The sequence below is a fragment of the Saccopteryx bilineata genome, chromosome 2, assembly GCF_036850765.1.
Source record: "Saccopteryx bilineata isolate mSacBil1 chromosome 2, mSacBil1_pri_phased_curated, whole genome shotgun sequence".
NCBI classification, from domain to species: domain Eukaryota; kingdom Metazoa; phylum Chordata; class Mammalia; order Chiroptera; family Emballonuridae; genus Saccopteryx; species Saccopteryx bilineata.
In genome coordinates, this window is record NC_089491.1 from 350,805,652 (window position 1) to 350,824,388 (window position 18,737).

Consider the following 18,737-nt stretch of genomic DNA (forward strand, 5'->3'; position numbering starts at 1 on the left):
CAAAATAATACAGGTTTCTGGTGCACTATTGCACAACATATCATCTGTACACTATACTGGTGTTCATCACCATAAGTCAAGAAAGATCTCTCCTTTCTTAATGCAGGTATTTATCACTATGAATTTTCTATTTAGAACTGCTTTTGCTGCATCCCTTAAGTTTTTGCATTGTTGTATTCCCAATTTATTTTGTGTCGAGATATTTATTTACTTATTTATTTAATGAGAGCAAGGGAGTGGAGGGAGAGAGATGAGAAGCATTAACTTGTACTTGCGGCACTTCAGTTGTTCATTGATTACTTCTCTTACTTGTACTTGTGGCACTTCAGTTGTTCATTGATTACTTCTCTTATGAGCCTTGATGGAGGGGCAGCTCAAGCCAACCCAGTGACCCCTTGGTCAAACAAACAACCTCGGGCTCAAGCCAGTGACCTTGGGCTTCATGCCAGTGATGTTGGGATCATGTTGATGATCCCATGCTCAAGTTGATGAGCCCACACTCAAGCCGGTGACCTTGGGTTTTTTTGTTTGTTTGCTTGCTTGCTTTATTTGTGACAGAGACAGAGACAGAGAGACAGAGAGGGACAGATAGGAAGGGAGAGAGATAAGAAGCATTAGTTAGGCATTGTAGCACCTTAGTTATTTATTGATTACTTTTTGCCTTGACTGGGGGGCTACAGCAGACCAAGTGACCCCTTGCTCAAGCCAGCGACCTTTGGTTCAAGCTGGTGAGCTATACTCAAACCAGATGAGCCCACGCTCAAGCCGGTGACCTCGGAGTATCAAACCTGGGTCCTCCATATCCCAGTCTGAAGAATTTGATCCATTTATATTTACAGTGATTATTGATACATATGGACTTGCTGCCATTTTGTGGGTTTTGGGGGGGTTTTTTTTGTCTCTTGTAATTTCTTTGTTCCTTCTCTTACTGTCTTCCTTTGTGGTTTCATGATTTTCTGTAGTAGTATGCTTATATTCTTTTTTATCTTTTGGGTATATACTACAGGTTTTTGTTCTGTGGTTATATTATATAAAACATCTTATAACACTCTATTGCAGTGGTTCTCAACCTGTGGGTCGCGACCCCAACGGGGGTTGAACAACCAAAACACAGGATCGCTTAAAGCCATCGGAAAATTTTTATTGTCCCCACTAGGGGACAATGCTCTGCCCATCTGGGGCATTACTCCATTGCAGCTGGAACCATTCTAGCACCTGAGGCAGAGGCCATGGAGCCATCCTCAGTGCCCAGGCCAACTTTGCTCCAATGGAGTCTTGTCTGTGGCAGGGGAACAGAGAGTTAGAGAGAAAGGAGAGGGGGAAGGGTAGAGAAGCAGATGGGTGCTTCTCCCCTGTGCCCTGGCTGGGAATTGAATGCAGGACTTCCACATGCCAGGCTGACACTGTATCGCTGAGCCAACCATCCAGGGCTTATAACACTCCATTTTAAGTTGATAACAACTTAAGTTGAAATGCATTCTAAAGCTCTATATCTTTATGTTTTTGATGTCACAGTTTATATCTTGTGTACCCATTAACAAATTATTTTAGTTATAATTATTTTCCTGCTTTTGTTTTTTTACTTTATACTAGCTTTATAAGTGATTAACCCACCAACTTCACAACATTCGATTATTCTGAATTTAAATTTACCTTTACCAGTGAAGTTTATACTGCCATATGTTTCATATTAATTAGTGCCCTTTTGTTTCAGCTGAAACATCTCTTGTAAGGCTGGCCTAGTGATGCTGAACTCCAGATTTTGCTTATTTGGAAAACTACAGTGTGTTTGTAAAGTCATGGTGCACTTTTGACCAGTCACAGGAAAGCAACAAAAGACGATAGAAATGTGAAATCTGCACCAAATAAAAGGAAAGCTCTCCCAGTTTCATACCTATTCAGTGCAGATCGATGTGGGCTCACACACAGATTTTTCAGGGCTCCTTAGGTAGGTATCCCATAGCAGGGGTCCCCAAACTACGGCCCGCAGGCTGCATGCGGCCCCCTGAGGCCATTTATCCGCCCCCGCCACACTTCCAGAAGGGGCGCCACTTTCATTGGTGGTCAGTGAGAGAAGCATAGTTCCCACTGAAATACTGGTCAGTTTGTTGATTTCAATTTACTTGTTCTTTATTTTAAATACTGTATTTGTTCCCGTTTTGTTTTTTTACTTTAAAATAAGATATGTGCAGTGTGCATGGGGATTTGTTCATAGTTTTTTTTATATTCCGTCCCTCCAATGGTCTGAGGGACAGTGAACTGGCTCCCTGTGTAAAAAGTTTGGGGACCCCTGCCGTATAGCCTCTACAGACTCGTCACTGACTGATGGCCTACCAGAACGGGGTTTCTCCACCAAACTGCCGGTTTCCTTCAACTGCTTATCCCACCGAGTAGTGTTATTCCTATGTGGTGGCGCTTCGTTATAAACGCGCTGATATTCATGTTGCACTTTGGTCACGGATTCGAATTTAGCAAGCCACAGAACACACTGAACTTTCCTCTGTACAGTCCACATCTCGACTGGCATGGCCGTGGGCTGCTCCGCTGTATACACGGTGTTACATCATCATCTGCACATGCGCACATGCTGCCACATCATCCTACAGAAACTGGGAGGGTTTTCCTTTTATTTGGTGCATACTTCACATTTCTATCATCTTTTGTTGCTTTCCTGTGACCGGTCAAAAGTGCACCATGACTTTATGGACACACTGTATTTCTCCTTTGATTCGGAAGGAAAACTTTGCTAGATATGGTATTTTTGGTTGGTAGTTATTTTCTTTCAGTTCTTTGAATATATTTGTGTCACTCCCTCTGTCTTTTTTTTTTTCTTTTTTTTTTTTTTTTTTCATTTTTCTTAAGCTGGAAACAGGGAGAGACAGTCTGACAGACTCCCGCATGTGCCCGACTGGGATCCACCCGGCACGCCCACCAGGGGCGACGCTCTGCCCACCAGGGGGCGATGCTCTGCCCATCCTGGGCATCGCCATGTTGCGACCAGAGCCACTCTAGTGCCTGAGGCAGAGGCCACAGAGCCATCCCCAGCACCCAGGCCATCTTTGCTCCAGTGGAGCCTTGGCTGCGGGAGGGGAAGAAAGAGACAGAGAGGAAAGCGCGGCGGAGGGGTGGAGAAGCAAATGGGTGCTTCTCCTGTGTGCCCTGGCCGGGAATCGAACCCGAGTCCTCCGCACGCTAGGCCGACACTCTACCGCTGAGCCAACCGGCCAGGGCCTTCTGTCTTTCAAAAATTTCTGTTGTGCATGACCTGTGGTGGCGCAGTGGATGAAGCATCAACCTGGAATGCTAAGATCATCAGTTCGAAACCCCGGCTTGCCTGGTCAAGGCACATACGGGAGTTGATGCTTCCTGCTCCCTTCCTTCTCTTTCTCTCTCTCTTTCTCTCTTGCCCCTCTCTAAAAAAATTAATAAATAAATAAAATCTTTTTTAAAAATTTCTGTTGAGCCTGACCAGGTGGTGGCGCAGTGGATAGAGTGTTGGACTGGGACGCAGAGAACCCAGGTTCAAAACCTTGAGGTCGCTAGCTTGAACGCCGGCTCATCTGGTTTGAACAAGAGGTCACTCGGTCTGCTGTAGCCTCCCTCCTACCCCGGGTCAAGGCAGATATGAGAAAGCAATCAATGAACAATTAAGGTGCCACAACAAAGAATTAATGCTTCTTATCTCTTCCCTTCCTGTCTGTCCCTCTCTCTGTCTCTGACACACACACAAATTGTTGAAATTTTACTTATTGTCTTAGGAGGTCCCTTATTTGTAGCATTGTAACATGTTGTTTTTCTCTTCCTGCCTTTAAGATTCTTTTCTTGTCTTTAACTTTTGACAATTTAATTATAATGTCTTGCTGTGGATATCTTTAGATTAATCTTTTTTGGAACTCTGGGGTTCCTGACTCTTCATCAAGATAGGGAAGTTTTCAGCCATTGTTCTTCAAATAAGTTTTCTTGATTCTCTCACTCTCTCTCTTATTATTATTTATTATTTTATTTTATGAGATTCCTATAATATAAATATACTTTCTCTTGATGTTTTCTCATAAGTTTCTTAAGCTATCTTCACTGATTTTCACTGGTTTTTCTTCTTGCTCCTCTGATGGGAGGATCTGTACTTCCTTGTCTTCATGTTTGCTGATTTTTTTTTTTCTGAAGTTGGAAACGGGGAGGCAGTCAGACAGACTCCCACATGCACCCGACCGGGATCCACCCGGCACACCCACCAGGGGGCGACACTCTGCCCATCTGGGACATCGCTCTGTTGCAACCAGAGCCATTCCAGCACCTGAGGCAGAGGCCACAGAGCCATCCTCAGCGCCCGGGCCATCTTTGCTCCAATGGAGCCTCGGCTGTGGGAAGGGGAAGAGAGAAACAGAGAGGAAGGAGAAGGGGAGGGGGTGGAGAAACAGATGGGCGCTTCTCCTGTGTGCCCTGGCCGGGAATCTAACCCGGGGCTCCTGCATGCCAGGCCGACGCTCTACCACTGAGCCAACTGGCCAGGGCCATGTTTGCTGATTCTTTATTCTGCTTTATCTAGTCTACTATTGAACCCTTCTATTGAGTTTTCGAGTTCAGTTACTGTACTCTTCACATATGTACTTATGTATGGGATATTCTTTTTTTTTTTGCATTTTTCTGAAGCTGGAAACAGGGAGAGACAGTCAGACAGACTCCCGCATGCGCCCGACCGGGATCCACCCAGCACGCCCACCAGGGGCGATGCTCTGCCCACCAGGGGGCGATGCTCTGCCCATCCTGGGCGTCACCATGTTGCGACCAGAGCCACTCTAGCGCCTGAGGCAGAGGCCACAGAGCCATCCCCAGCGCCCGGGCCATCTTTGCTCCAATGGAGCCTTGGCTGCGGGAGGGGAAGAGAGAGACAGAGAGGAAGGCGCGGCGGAGGGGTGGAGAAGCAAATGGGCGCTTCTCCTGTGTGCCCTGGCTGGGAATCAAACCCGGGTCCTCCGCACTTAGGCCGACGCTCTACCGCTGAGCCAACCGGCCAGGGCTATTCTTATATTTTTTATTTGTTGAAATTCTTACTTTGTTCATGCTTTGTCTTTTTTTTTTTTTTTGTATTTTTCTGAAGCTGGGTTTAACGGGGAGAGACAGTCAGACAGACTCCCACATGCGCCCGACCGGGATCCACCCGGCACGCCCACCAGGGGCCGGGGCGTCGCTCTGCCGTGACCAGAGCCACTCTAGCGCTTGGGGCAGAGGCCAAGGAGCCATCCCCAGCGCCCGGGCCATCTTTGCTCCAATGGAGCCTTGGCTGCGGGAGGGGAAGAGAGAGACAGAGAGGAGGGAGGAGGGGGGGTGGAGAAGCAAATGGGCGCTTCTCCTATGTGCCCTGGCCGGGAATCAAACCCGGGTCCCCCACACGCCAGGCTGACGCTCTACCGCTGAGCCAACCGGCCAGGGCCTGTCTTTTTTTTTTTTTAAGAGAGAGACAGGAAGGGAGAGAGATGAGAAGAATCAACTCATAGTTGTGGCTCCTTAGTTGTTCATTGATTGCTTTTTCATGTGTGTTTTGACTGAGGTGCTCCAGCTGAGCCAGTGACCTCTTGCTCAAGCCAGCAACCTTGGGTTCAAGCCTACAACCTTGGGCTGCAAGCCAGTGACCTTTGGGCTCAAACCACTGACCATGGGGTCATGTCTGTGATCCCATGCTCAAACCAGCGACCCTGCATTCAAGCTGATGAGCCTACACTCAAGCCAGATGAGCCCATGCTCAAGCCAGTGACCTCAGAATTTCAATCCTGTTTCCTCAGCATCCCAGGTTGACACTCTCTCCATTGTACCACCACTTGGTCAGATTCATGCTTTGTTCTTTTGACCTCAGTGACCATGTTTATGGCCATTATTTTGAATTCTGATATTAATCACTTATCTTCATTTCATTAAGATATTTTTCTAAGACTTTATCTTGTTTATTTCTTTGGAACATATTTCTTTGTTTCATTTTCCATGGCTCACTCTGTATTGTTTCCATGCATTAGGTAAAATAGCCAAATCTCCCACTCTTAAGGAGTGGCCTCCTATAGGAGATGATCCTTATCCTTCAACTCTGCCTTAGCTCTTTGTTGTCTTTCAATCCTTTGTGATTGTCTATTGTCATTTTTTTTAAGGTTTTATTTTTTTATTTTTAGAGAGGAGAGTGAGAGAGAAAGAAAGAAGGGGGGAAGATCAGGAAGCATCAACTCCCATATGTGCCTTGACCATGCAAGCCCAGGGTTTCTGACTAGTGATGTCAGTGTTCCAGATCAATACTTTATCCACTGTACCACCATGGGTCAGGCCTATTGTCTTTGTTTTTAATGTTTCCCAATAGTTGAGGATGAGACCTGTCAGTGTCCCAAAGAGGAGTGGCCTAATCAGCTCCTAGATACAATCTGATTGGAAGATGGATCTTCAGACAGCAAATTTTTTAAAATTTTTTTGTTTTTTCATTTGTTTTTTCCTTACTGATTTTAGAAAAGGAAAGAGAGAGACAGAAACATCGTTTTGTTTCTGTATGTGCCCTGAGTGAGAATTGAACCAACAGCCTTTGATACTGGGATGATGCTTTAACCAACCAACCTATCCAATCAAAGCACAGCAAATTTTAAAGTATGCAAATATACCACTTTCAGAGGAAGACTAGAAAACAGGCATTTCATTTTGCTCTCTCTGCACTGAGCCCTGGGGGAATAGCCAGCTAAGAACTGTTGTTTCTCTGTGTGCTACCATCCCTTGAGCATAGGAACATAAGCCCCACTAGCCACCAGAGCCAGGCTATCAAGGGATATGGCCCCTGGGTGGCAGCCACAAAAAAGTCGGAGCATCAGTCTAGGAATCACTCAGCTAGATTCTGGATTTCTTTCAGAGGTAATTGTTCATTATGCAGCTGTATATTCAGCTTGTTCGTAGGAGGAATTCTGTGTCACCATCTTGATTCAGAACTCTGAATCTCTTAAAACTTCTCAATCTCCAAGTTTTTTTCAGAATAAATTTCTTTGCTTTGCTTTTTAGAAATGTGTTAATGTGATGTATTCTATATACACTATTATAGAATTTTGCCCTGATTTATTTAAATTTCAGTGATCATTTCTGATTTAATCATGTAAAAGCCATAAATTGGATATTAAAACATTTCACTTTCAGAACAAGTTGCACAACCCTGTCCTGATTACTATTTTTTTGGCAAATGTGTGTACATTTTGTAATCCAGCATTCTATCGGTACTAAATTTAAAATTATTTCCTATCACAATCACTTTTTATTTTCAAGTTATTATCTCTACTTTTTCTTCTTATCCTAGAGTTTATTTCCTAATAATTTTCATTTTATAAGTGTGTTTGAGTCCTTCTAACTAAAAAACAGAATAAATGATGTGTAACTCTTTTGCAAATATACTACATTTAAAGGAGAACACTCAAATATACAATACTAAAGCATAACAATTACATAAATGACACTGGTGAGGAAATCAACAGTAAAAGTATTTTATTTGCCCTGAATTCAGTGAATTAATGCTTTACATTTTTATATGAAAATAACTCATAAAGAGCTCTGATAATGGGTAGAAAATTGTAATTAAGACACATTTTAGTCTTTTTTTTTTCAGTCTGTTTTTTTTTTTTTTTTTTTTTTTATTTATTCATTTTTAGAGAGGAGAGAGAGAGAGAAGGGGGGAGGAGCAGGAAGCATCAACTCCCATATGTGCCTTGACCAGGCAAGCCCAGGGTTTCGAACCGGTAACCTCAGCATTCCAGGTCAACGCTTTATCCACTGCGCCACCACAGGTCAGGCTTCAGTCTGTTTTTAAGAGGAGAAAAATTTAAAGATTATGAGTTATGTTTCATTGTACTTCCCATAAAGATGAGAATTAACTGTTACCCTTTAATTGTGTGATTTATCATGTGGAATGATTTCATTATAGAAAATAATTATGTGTTTATTGGGATCTTAATATAAAGTTAGTATTTCAGAATGCTTGTCCTTGATACTGAAACAGCTTATAACATTGTCATTATTACTATTTAGCTCCATTTTTTCACAGTATACCATATATTTTAACATAAATTCCCCTTACACACAGGGAATTATTATTGCAACAGTTTCTCTGTGGTTTATAATATTGACTGTGGATCCATTTTTAATTCCAACCCCAAGAAGAGCATTTCAGCAGTTTTAACATATATAATATAATAGGTTAAGAAGGCAGACAATTTATAAAATTGCTGAACATTTACCATTACATTGATGGTAATAGGTCAACTCAAACTAACTTAAGACTATTAAGCAAATACATATTTATCTCCAATAATATTGCATCTGTTTACATGTATAACAACTTTCTGTTACTTTTAAAGAGATCTTGAAATTTCATGTGGTCACTTATGAAAATGAAACATTGCCATTGCCATTTGAAGATAAATATTATTTCATATATTTAGATCCAAGTTGACATCTTTAGATTCAAAGATTAATATTTTAAAAGCTAATTATACCCATAATTATAAATATATTTCTTAGGAAAAAGAAATGTGAAGCAAAAGTAATGCAGAATATTCATACTTGAAGGCTTTGTGTGGTTGATTATTATTATTATTTGTTACTAATCCTTGAACTCTTTGTGATAAGGACTTAATTTTTCTTCATCTGTCTTCTTGTAGTCATTGGGAAATACTCCTAGTGACTCTCATTCTAACTTTCAGAAGCATGTTTGGTTACATATACAATCTCTATCAGTGGGAGTCTGAAAGATAATTTTATTTACTTGTATTTTGTTTATTTTTAAAAAGTAGAAAGTGATATGTGATAACTAATTATAAATGCATGCTAGAGATTGAAACTTTCCTCACAAGCATTTAAATTGTGAAATAGGTAAACGTTGTGAAATGTGAATCCAGAGAAATGAAACTATTAAAAGGAATTTGGTTTTAGTTGTACAGATTTTTTAAAAATGAAAAATAACAATTGAGGAAGTAATCAAGTTAAAACTACTACATTGTTCCCATAAACAGACCAGAACCATTAAAATGAAATGTTAGTTTCCTTTTATATTTTATTTGAATATTGAATACCTAACAATTTTTTTAAACTTCTTTAAAATATTGTTTATTATTGGTGCATATTTTTTCTTGGCTTATTTATTTTATTTGATGGCCTGAAAAGAATAGCAAATTTTGTTTGAAATGGTTCTTTTAAACTTTAGTAAAGGAGGAGTGTTTTGCTGGTTTTAGATGTGTGTATTGATTATTTGGGTTTATTGTCAAATAATATACCCACAGTACAATTCACTCTTTTTAAAGCAGGTGAAACTATAAATATTTTAATGTGTAGACAATGTTATTTTAAAATCAACATAACAAAGAGCTGTCAAATTACACAAATAAAAAAAATTACACAAATAATGAAAAAGTACCAAGTTGTTTAAAAAAATAAAGAAGTTTTAAAACTACAGAGCAACAAACAAGGAAAGTACAACTACATGTAGAACTTTTTAGACAATAAAAGTGATGTTTTCAATAAAATTATATTAATAAAGCCTCTGAAGCCTTATCAGTAAGTTTTGAATATATGCCTTTAAAGTAAAGTAAGTTTAAAATAAAAAATATATATGGTTGGGTTCATGTTTACTATTGTAAAATATTTTAGATTTGGTGTAAATACTAATGCAGTGATTCTCTGAGTTTGTGTTAATTACATTGGCAAGGAAAAACTTCAGTACTTCCTTGAGCTGCATATCCTGTTACTGTTGGTTTTTTGTAAAGAAAACAGCTGTGCAGACTTCATATTAGTTTAATTTAAATAAATGTTCATGGGCAGTTTAATGTATAAATGTAACTTTAATTCTAACAATACTGTGAAAGACCAGGACAACAAATTATAGGAACCGAAAGCAGCCTAGTCACTGTGTGCGTGTGTGTGAAACACAGAATAAGATTTAGGAAATCTATTTCAGTACATGACTTTCAGACTTTTTAAAAAAGTAAAAACTCTCCCTTAAAAAGACACTGAACTATTAGTTTTCCTTGTACGATATGTCAGCTAAAAAATAATTTTAGAAAAGAAAATGGTTAAGTGAGGTTTCTATTTCACTTATTTAGATACAGAAACTCTTTTCCCTCAAGAATTCTTGAAGCCCTGTTAAGAGTAAGTGATGACGGCGGCCAGGCATCCAAAACAACAAGGAGTCTATTTTCATTTGTTTTTGTCTAATTTCTGTTGAGTAAAGAGATTCTGCCCCAAAGGGATGAAATGGCTCCTTAGTCTCAGAATGTTTTTAAAAACATGATTCCTTGAACCTCTGAAGGCTTAAATATTTTTATTATTTTGTATATTAGGTGATCTGTATAATGTTTAATCATTTTTTTATATAAACCAGTTGGTATAGTTATACCTATTTTCCAATGTAAATGTGAATGTGTGTGTGTCTGGAAGGAAAATACCATCAATTTTAAATGATGACACTACCACCATTGCCTGGTTTAAATAAATATAAGATTTAAAATCTTGAAATTAAGACAAAAAGAAACAGGACACCTATAATATTGTACGTCAGTTTTAACTGGGAGAAAAAAATTTTTTTAAAGAAACAGCATCATCTTGTTTATACCATTTTAAGCAAAAATCTAATTTTCTATAATTTTATATATTGAAGAGTACATAAATCCCGTGACAGAAAAAAATGTTCCCACATATATCTGACTTGAAAAATACATTTATTAAAAGTATATTGTTTTTAAAATAAAATTTGTATAGTTTTCTTTTTTTTTACTTAGTAATTGAGTACCATCTTGCCTTTTATTAGCATAGATTTTTTATAAAAAGATATTAAAAGCTATTTAAAAAGGCATTTACTGGCCCTGGCTGGTTGGCTCAGCGGTAGAGCGTCGGCCTAGCGTGCGGAGGACCCGGGTTCGATTCCTGGCCAGGGCACACAGGAGAAGCGCCCATTTGCTTCTCCACCCCTCTGCCGCGCCTTCCTCTCTGTCTCTCTCTTCCCCTCCCACAGCCAAGGCTCCATTGGAGCAAAGATGGCCCAGGCGCTGGGGATGGCTCTGTGGCCTCTGCCTCAGGCGCTAGAGTGGCTCTGGTCGCAACATGGCGACGCCCAGGATGGGCAGAGCATCGCCCCCTGGCGGGCAGAGCATCGCCCCTGGTGGGTGTGCCGGGTGGATCCCGGTCGGGTGCATGCGGGAGTCTGTCTGACTGTCTCTCCCTGTTTCCAGCTTCAGAAAAATGCAAAAAAAAAAGGCATTTACTGAATGTGTATTTTTGATTCTTAGGCCTACATTTGAAAATCTTATAACCAATTTATAATGTAATAGTATTATTTGATATTTTTAAAACTCAAAACACTTTTTTTCCGTTATGACTTACCAGTTTTTATTTAGTGCTTCTAGTAAATTACAAGTTTAATAATTTGGATTGAGTAAAATATTTAAAATAAACAAGTATAATTTTTTTAAATATGTTATTTTGGAAAAATGATTTTATTATATATTCTTAAACAGTTTTTAAACTAGTAAAATCAACATTTTGTTCTTAATACAATAATTAATTTAAGGGGAAAAAATTACTTCTTCAGTTAGAAACCTGAATGAAAAAAGAAAGTCCTCTTTACTATAGTAGTTCAGTTGTTTAAAAATACTAAATCTAATATAATGACTTACTGAAAAAATAAAAGTTCTCTCTTTGGAAATAAACTGTAAAGTAACAAAATTGCATTGTAGAATTTAGTTAATGATTAACTTTGAAAGCATATATACTTGAACTCAAAAGTGTTTATATTGACTGTTAATATCTTTTAAAATACATATACCTTATTGGCTGAATTCCTTTGACTTTCTCACCATCCTTAATAAGTAATTAGAAATAAGGTATTATTTTAAAATTTTTACTATTTAATGTTATGATAATTTGATAGGTTATTCTACATATTATTTGTTAAAGATTTTCTGTTTTGTTTTTTTTAATGGGAATACACAACTTCATGGATTAGAGAAGTGCTTGAAATTGTGTTCCTGTTCTATGAAGGAACTTTCTATTTTTTATATTCTGACATTTCTATAAGATTGTTGCCTGTTAGAGTATTGAACATAAGAGGGAGGAAGAGATTCTATGATGTGAATACTTTTTGGAAAAACATTTACACATTAGCTAATATTCTTTACCATATTAATTAACATATTTTTCAATCCATAAGACGCACTTGACCATAAGACACTCCTAGGGTTTTAAGGAAGAAAATAAGAAAAAAAATATTCTGAAGCAAATGGTGTGTTAAAATACTTAATAAAATACCGTATTTTTTGCTTCATAAGATGCATGGGCATTTTCCCCTCCACTTTTTGCGTCTTATGGAGCAAAAAGTACATTATTTTTATTGAAATTTTGATGATATATATACCATTTCAAAATCAGAAAAAAATTATAGTCAAATTTCAGATTGATATTTCTAAGAAAAATGTATACAGGCCCTGGCCGGTTGACTCAGTAGTAGAGCCTCGGCCCCACGTGTGGATGTCCCAGGTTCAATTCCCTATAAAGGCACACAGGAGGAGTGACCATCTGCTTCTCTACCCCTCTGTTCCCTCTCCCCTCTCTCTCTTCTCCTCCCACAGCCATGGCTCAGCTGGAGCAAGTTGGCCCCAGTCACTGAAGATGGCTCCATGGCCTCACCTCAGGTGCTTATAAAATAGCTTGTTTGCTGAGCAACATAGCAATGGCCCCAGATGGGCAAAGTTTCTCCCCATAGTAGGCTTGCCGAGTGGAACTTGGTCGGGACACATGTGGAAGGCTGCCTCTGCCTCTCCACTTCTCACTTAAGAAAAATTTAAAAATTAAAAATAAAGGGAAAGGCCCTGGCCGGTTGGCTCAGCGGTAGAGCGTCGGTCTGGCATGCGGGGGACCCGGGTTTGATTTCCGGCCAGGGCACATAGGAGAAGTGCCCATTTGCTTCTCCACCCCCCACCCCCTCCTTCCTCTCTGTCTCTCTCTTCCCCTCCCGCAGCCAAGGCTCCATTGGAGCAAAGATGGCCCGGGCGCTGGGGATGGCTCCTTGGCCTCTGCCCCAGGCACCAGAGTGGCTCTGGTCGCAGAGCGACGCCCCAGAGGGGCAGAGCATCGCCCCCTGGTGGGCAGAGCGTGGCCCCTGGTGGGCGTGCCAGGTGGATCCCGGTCGGGCGCATGTGGGAGTCTGTCTGACTGTCTCTCCCCGTTTCCAGCTTCAGAAAAATACAAAAAAAAAAAAAAAATTAAATTAAATAAATAAATAAAAATAAAGGGAAAAATTTATACATATAATATATAAAATTGTAGCAGCAACATGCTGGAAGAAGAAAATTGTGTAACTAAACTAGCCAGCCAAATGCACGTTTCAGCATTGGAAGTAGCAGCAGAGAAACAAAAAGAGCATGATTTTAGAGACTGAAGAATCTGCACTGTCTATATCCAAGGATTATTGAAAGGCTGAAGTAAAACTGACCTGTGGTGGTACAGTGGATAAAGCGCTGATCTGGAAAGCTGAGTTCACTAGTTTGAAAGGCTGAAGTAAAATGTGAAAACATTTTATAAATACTAGCACAACCTGACCTGTGATGGTGCAGTGGATAAAGCATCCACCTGGAATGCTGAGGTTGCTGGTTCAAAAGTCTGGGCTTGCCTGACCAGGCGGTGGCGCAATGGATAGAGCGTCGGACTGGGATGCGGAGGACCCAGGTTCAAGACCCTGAGGTTGCCAGCTTGAGCGCAGGCTTATCTGGCTTGAGCAAAAAGCTCGCCAGCTTGAACCCAGGGTCGCTGGCTCGAGCAGGGGGTTACTCGGCCTGCTGAAGGCCCCGCGGTCAAGGCACATATGAGAAAGCAATCAATGAACAACTAAGGTGTTGCAATGCGCAGTGAAAAACTGATGATTGATGCTTCTCATCTCTCTCCGTTCCTTTCTGTCTGTCCCAATCTATCCCCTCTCTCTGACTCTCTCTGTCCCTGTGGGGGGGGGGGGGGGAAGATTGTTTAAAAAAAACACAAAACCCTGGGCTTGCCTGGTCAAGGCATATATGGGAGTTGATGCTTCCTGCTCATCCCCCTACTTCTGTCTCTCTTTCTCTCTCTCTGTCTCTCCTCTCTAAAATGAATTTTTTTTAAAAAAAAACTAGCACAAGTTGTGCAAATGAAGAATGCTATTTTGTTTTCAAGTGTAATGAATGCTTAGTTATTGCCATATTAACTTTTTTTTCCATCTTCTGGCTACTGATCAGCACAGGTGTCTTCATTGGCTATTTTGAAAAATCCTATGATTTCTTACCCTGATGTTAATCAGGAAATGAGTCTGGCAAACTATAGAAGGAAAGAGAAATAGATAAATATGGTAGGCTAGTATTTCCAAAAGAGTGAGTTGGTTCATGGTTAGTTTATAATATTTTGTTCATCCCTAGCTAAAAAATAAAATAAAATAACGTTTTGGCTTATTCTTGAAATCTGGTATAAGCTTATCATTAAGAATGTAATTAATGTTCTATCAAGATTTTATTTGCATGGTTTCCAGTGCAACCTGTAATTTTTTAAAATAATTCATCCTAGTTATTAAATTAATGCTTTCAGATCATGAGATATTTAATATTATAAATTCTATAGTCATCTTTCCTTCATCTTCGTTCTTTTCATTAATGTTTTGATATCCTTCTTCTATACAGGACTTTGCTTCCCGGGCTAAGCTAGCAGTTCAAAACCTAGTACAGAAGGTTGGATTTTTTGGAATTTTGGCCTGTGCTTCAGTAAGTATCCAATAAATGTTAGGTTCATATATTGATCCAATTTATTTTTAAAGATACATGCCTAAATGAATAATAGTGCTATCACTTTTAACGGGTATGCAATTTTATTAATAATTCATCTTACTCATCAGATGAGCTGTTTTCTGGTAGATAAGTTTATATTTTGTTTATTGACTTTTAAGCATTTCATCATGTCATGATGACTTCAGACCTAAATGGCCTGATTCACTAAGAACAAAGGAGACAAAATCCATCCTTCCCATGAAGAATTTATAATGAAGTGCATTGAACCAAATAACAATGACCTCATTCTTTCCCGAGTTATGGATAAGTAGTCTTTTTCCAAAGTTTCAAGCATTAGTTATAAAGAAGAATTTGTATAAAACCTGTCTTAAGTGACATTAATACCTAGTTAGATAATTGGAACATCGTGACAAAGTTAAGGGCATCTTTGGCTACAGTGAACTAAGAAGCTCTTTATGTCAAAGAGTTAATATTTCCACTATACTGTACACATGAAACTAATAGAAAATGATACTGAATGTAAGTTGTAATTGAAAAAATTTTTTTAACTTAATGCCTCAAAATGCAGATTTGTAAAATTGACATTCTTTGATGAGTTAGTGTTTACCCTGGTCTCATATGTGTAATAGAAGCAATTACATTTGAAATGGAGCATTTTGATCCAAGTTTTCTTTGGTTGCCTTTACACAATTGTTGGTAATTCAGTGGTGGATTTGGCCAGAATAACTGGGTGCACCTAGTTGCTTTGATAAAAGCTACCGTTATAAGTAAAATTTACAAAGTTATGGTTGACTCACACATAGCTATTTTATCTATTACATACTAGAACATTAATACATCTTTGAGTACCACCTTTTCACCCCTTAACAAAGCAAATGGCCAAAAGGGAGATCATTTTGTACTAAAACTTTTAATCTGATATCAACATCTGGAGATAATCTAAAATATACATGTGTCTGAATTACTGTCTTTTGACCTTGACATTACTAGAAATTTTCATAATCTAACTTTTCTTTTTATCACAGTTTGATCTTAACTATTTGGGCAATTTATAGTGTGTTGTGTGTGATATAGTGGAAAGAATTGTCTTTGGAGTCAGGCTTGCTTGAGTTCCTAAACCAGTCATGTCTCCTTTGAGACATGACTAACCACTCTTTGAGCCCTAGGTTTTTAATTTTCAAAATGAGGCAATAAGACCATCACAGCAAAGACTAATGTGAGGATTTAGATAATATATGTGGACACTTTTGTAGCTCATAAGCGTGATGATTGGGCATTCACGCTCTTGTGTAAGGTGGAGCCTGGTAAAAAAGAGAACAATTAAAATTGTAATTCATGGGGTTGTAATATTCACATGAAAAAATACAAGAAATGATACTTGTAAGGCTCTGAAATAGTATTGTTATTACATGATTGTCAGACAGATGGAAATGCATAAAGGCTTTGAATTTGGATGGGAAAAACAAAACTGAGTTATTAAATCCAAGTGTTACTAACAAAAGAATACTTGAATTCTAATTTAGTCATGACACTGTTTTTAAAAGGAAATATGTCACAAATATCTAATAAATAACTGGGCTTGTCTGTGAAAGTTCAAAAGTGAAATTATGTAAATTAATTAACTTAGAAATGGTTCAGCGCCGATAGCCAAAAGGACAGAGTACTTCCATGGGAGAAACACGGATGAAGTACGCAAAAACAGCTTGTGGTTTCTTTGCATTTTTATATGAAATGTCATTTAGCATTCTTGAAATGTGGGAATATTTGGAAAAGGTATTTATTGTAAATCACTTTTTTGTCTGGGACTGTGTATTCAAAACATCTGAATCAGTGCTCGTATATTTTCACACTTGATTTTCTTTCTAAAATATATCACACAACCCTACAGCCTTGAGCTCTTACAAAATAAAATACAAGTATTGAGAAGTAAAAGCACAATGCCCTGGCCAGTTGGCTCAGTGGTAGAGTGTCGGCCCAACATGCGGATGTTCTGGGTTTGATTCCCAGTCAGGGCACACAGGAGAAGCACCCATCTGCTTCTCCATCCCTCCCCCTCTCCTTTCTATCTCTTTATTCCCCTCCCGCAGCCAAGGCTCCATTGGAGCCAAGTTGGCCCCGGTGCTGAGGATGGCTCCATGGCCTCTGCCTCCATGGCTCCAGTTGCAACAGAGCAACGCCCCAGATGGGCACAGCATCGCCCCCTAGGGGCATGCCTGGTCGGGCGCATGTGGGAGTCTGTCTCTCTGCCTCCTTGCTTCTCACTTCAGAAAAATACCAAAAAAAAAAAAGAAGTAAAAGTACATGCACCTAGAAATGTATTTGTGGACTTACAAGAATGTTTGCTATAGGCGTGAGCAGTTTCTAGATAATATTCTTATTTCAGGCTAAGGATTTTCCAGCTGTAGTAACTACTAAAATAATCTTAAGGTTTTTTATCATTTATACCTCACCTTAGACAACAGCTACCAAATAGCCAAGTATCTAGTGGATGGTAGTAATTTCTGTTGATCCATTGACTTTATCCACTTCTAATGCGATAGAAAAAAAAACTATATTTATGGGACATTAGCCATAAACAATACAAGCAAAAGGAAAGTTGGTTTGCTCTGAGTAGACTGAACAATAGCCTGGGATGAATGTGAGACCCAGTTAATTGACACATTAGAATACTTGCCTAACCTTCTGAACAGTCTAGTACTGATTAAGGAACCTTACCTCTCTGTACAGTGTGAGTAGGGTTTACATAGAGATGGTAAAACTGAACTGTTCTTTGGATTACATATGGAAGTTTCATTTTAACTTTTTTTTTTTAAACAGATTCCAAATCCTCTATTTGATCTGGCTGGAATAACATGTGGACACTTTCTTGTACCTTTTTGGACTTTCTTTGGTGCCACCTTGATTGGAAAAGCAATAATTAAAATGCATATTCAGGTAATTATTTCATCTTATCCCCTGCCTAATGATGCTGAGCCCATTAAAAGGCGCTGAAACATACTTCCAAGGTGTTAAGATTTGGGTTTTGCTTATTTTGGTTGGCAGCTTGCTTAGGTTTTTAACCATGTCATTTAAAGAGTAGCAAATTTGGGGCAGGTTTTCCCTTTCCCTGTTGGAAAATTGTGCCTCTTTATCATTTTTCTCTTTCTTTTCTTTCCTTCTTTCTTTCTACCTTTGTTCCTTCATCTCTTTCTTTAATTTCACTTTTTATCCGGGACTTTTTCTTTTTTTGGTGACAGAGAGACTGAAAAAGGGACAGACAGGGACAGACAGAAAGGGAGAGAGATGAGAAGCATCAATTCCTCGTTGCAGCACCCTGGTTGTTCATTGATTACTTTCTCGTATGTGCCTTAACCAGGGGACTACAGCAGAGTGAGTGACCCCTTGCTCAAGCCAGCGACTTGGGCTTCAAGCCAGCAATCTCTGGGCTCAAGCCAGCGACCATGGGGTCATGTCTATGATCACATACATGCTCAAGCCAGTGACCCTGTGCTCAAGCTGGTGAGCCTGCACTCAAGACAGTTGAGCTTGCGCTCAAGCTGGCGACCTCAGGCTTTCAACCCTGGGTCCTCTGTGTCCCAGTCCAATGCTCCGTCCACTGTGCCACCGCCTATTTAGGCTATCCAGGACTTTTACCAAATAAAAAAGTGTTCCCATATAGGAAAATGCACATCATTTTCACATATAGTATATAGTCTGAACAGTGTATCTTTACTAGCCATGAGCTGAGAGAATATTGCCTTTCACTAATTCTACTTTTCTCTCACACACTGTATATAACACTTCCTCTCAAGATACCAGTATCCTTTCAGAAAACCAGACAGATGTTAGTGTTGGGGGGAATGGGGAAGAAAAGGGTCCCTGAAGAGGCAAAAAGATGTGGGTTGTGGTTAGAGAAGTGAAATCTGCTAGCCTTTAAAGCCATTCTTAACAAAACCTTTA

The 18,737-nt window shown here is 39.3% G+C and overlaps 1 protein-coding gene and 1 non-coding gene across 2 annotated transcripts in view; both read left to right on the forward strand.

Annotated features, from left to right (window-relative positions):
- Window positions 1-18,737, forward strand: part of VMP1 (vacuole membrane protein 1) — a 147,994-nt gene that overhangs the window by 90,572 nt on the left and 38,685 nt on the right. The window contains exons 8-9 of the mRNA XM_066262719.1: window positions 14,694-14,774; window positions 17,616-17,732. Of these exons, the coding sequence (XP_066118816.1) occupies window positions 14,694-14,774; window positions 17,616-17,732 (198 nt within the window). The remainder of the gene's footprint in view (window positions 1-14,693; window positions 14,775-17,615; window positions 17,733-18,737) is intronic.
- TRNAV-AAC (transfer RNA valine (anticodon AAC)) lies at window positions 16,738-16,813 on the forward strand. The gene has a single exon. It is a non-coding gene; the product is annotated as a tRNA-Val (tRNA).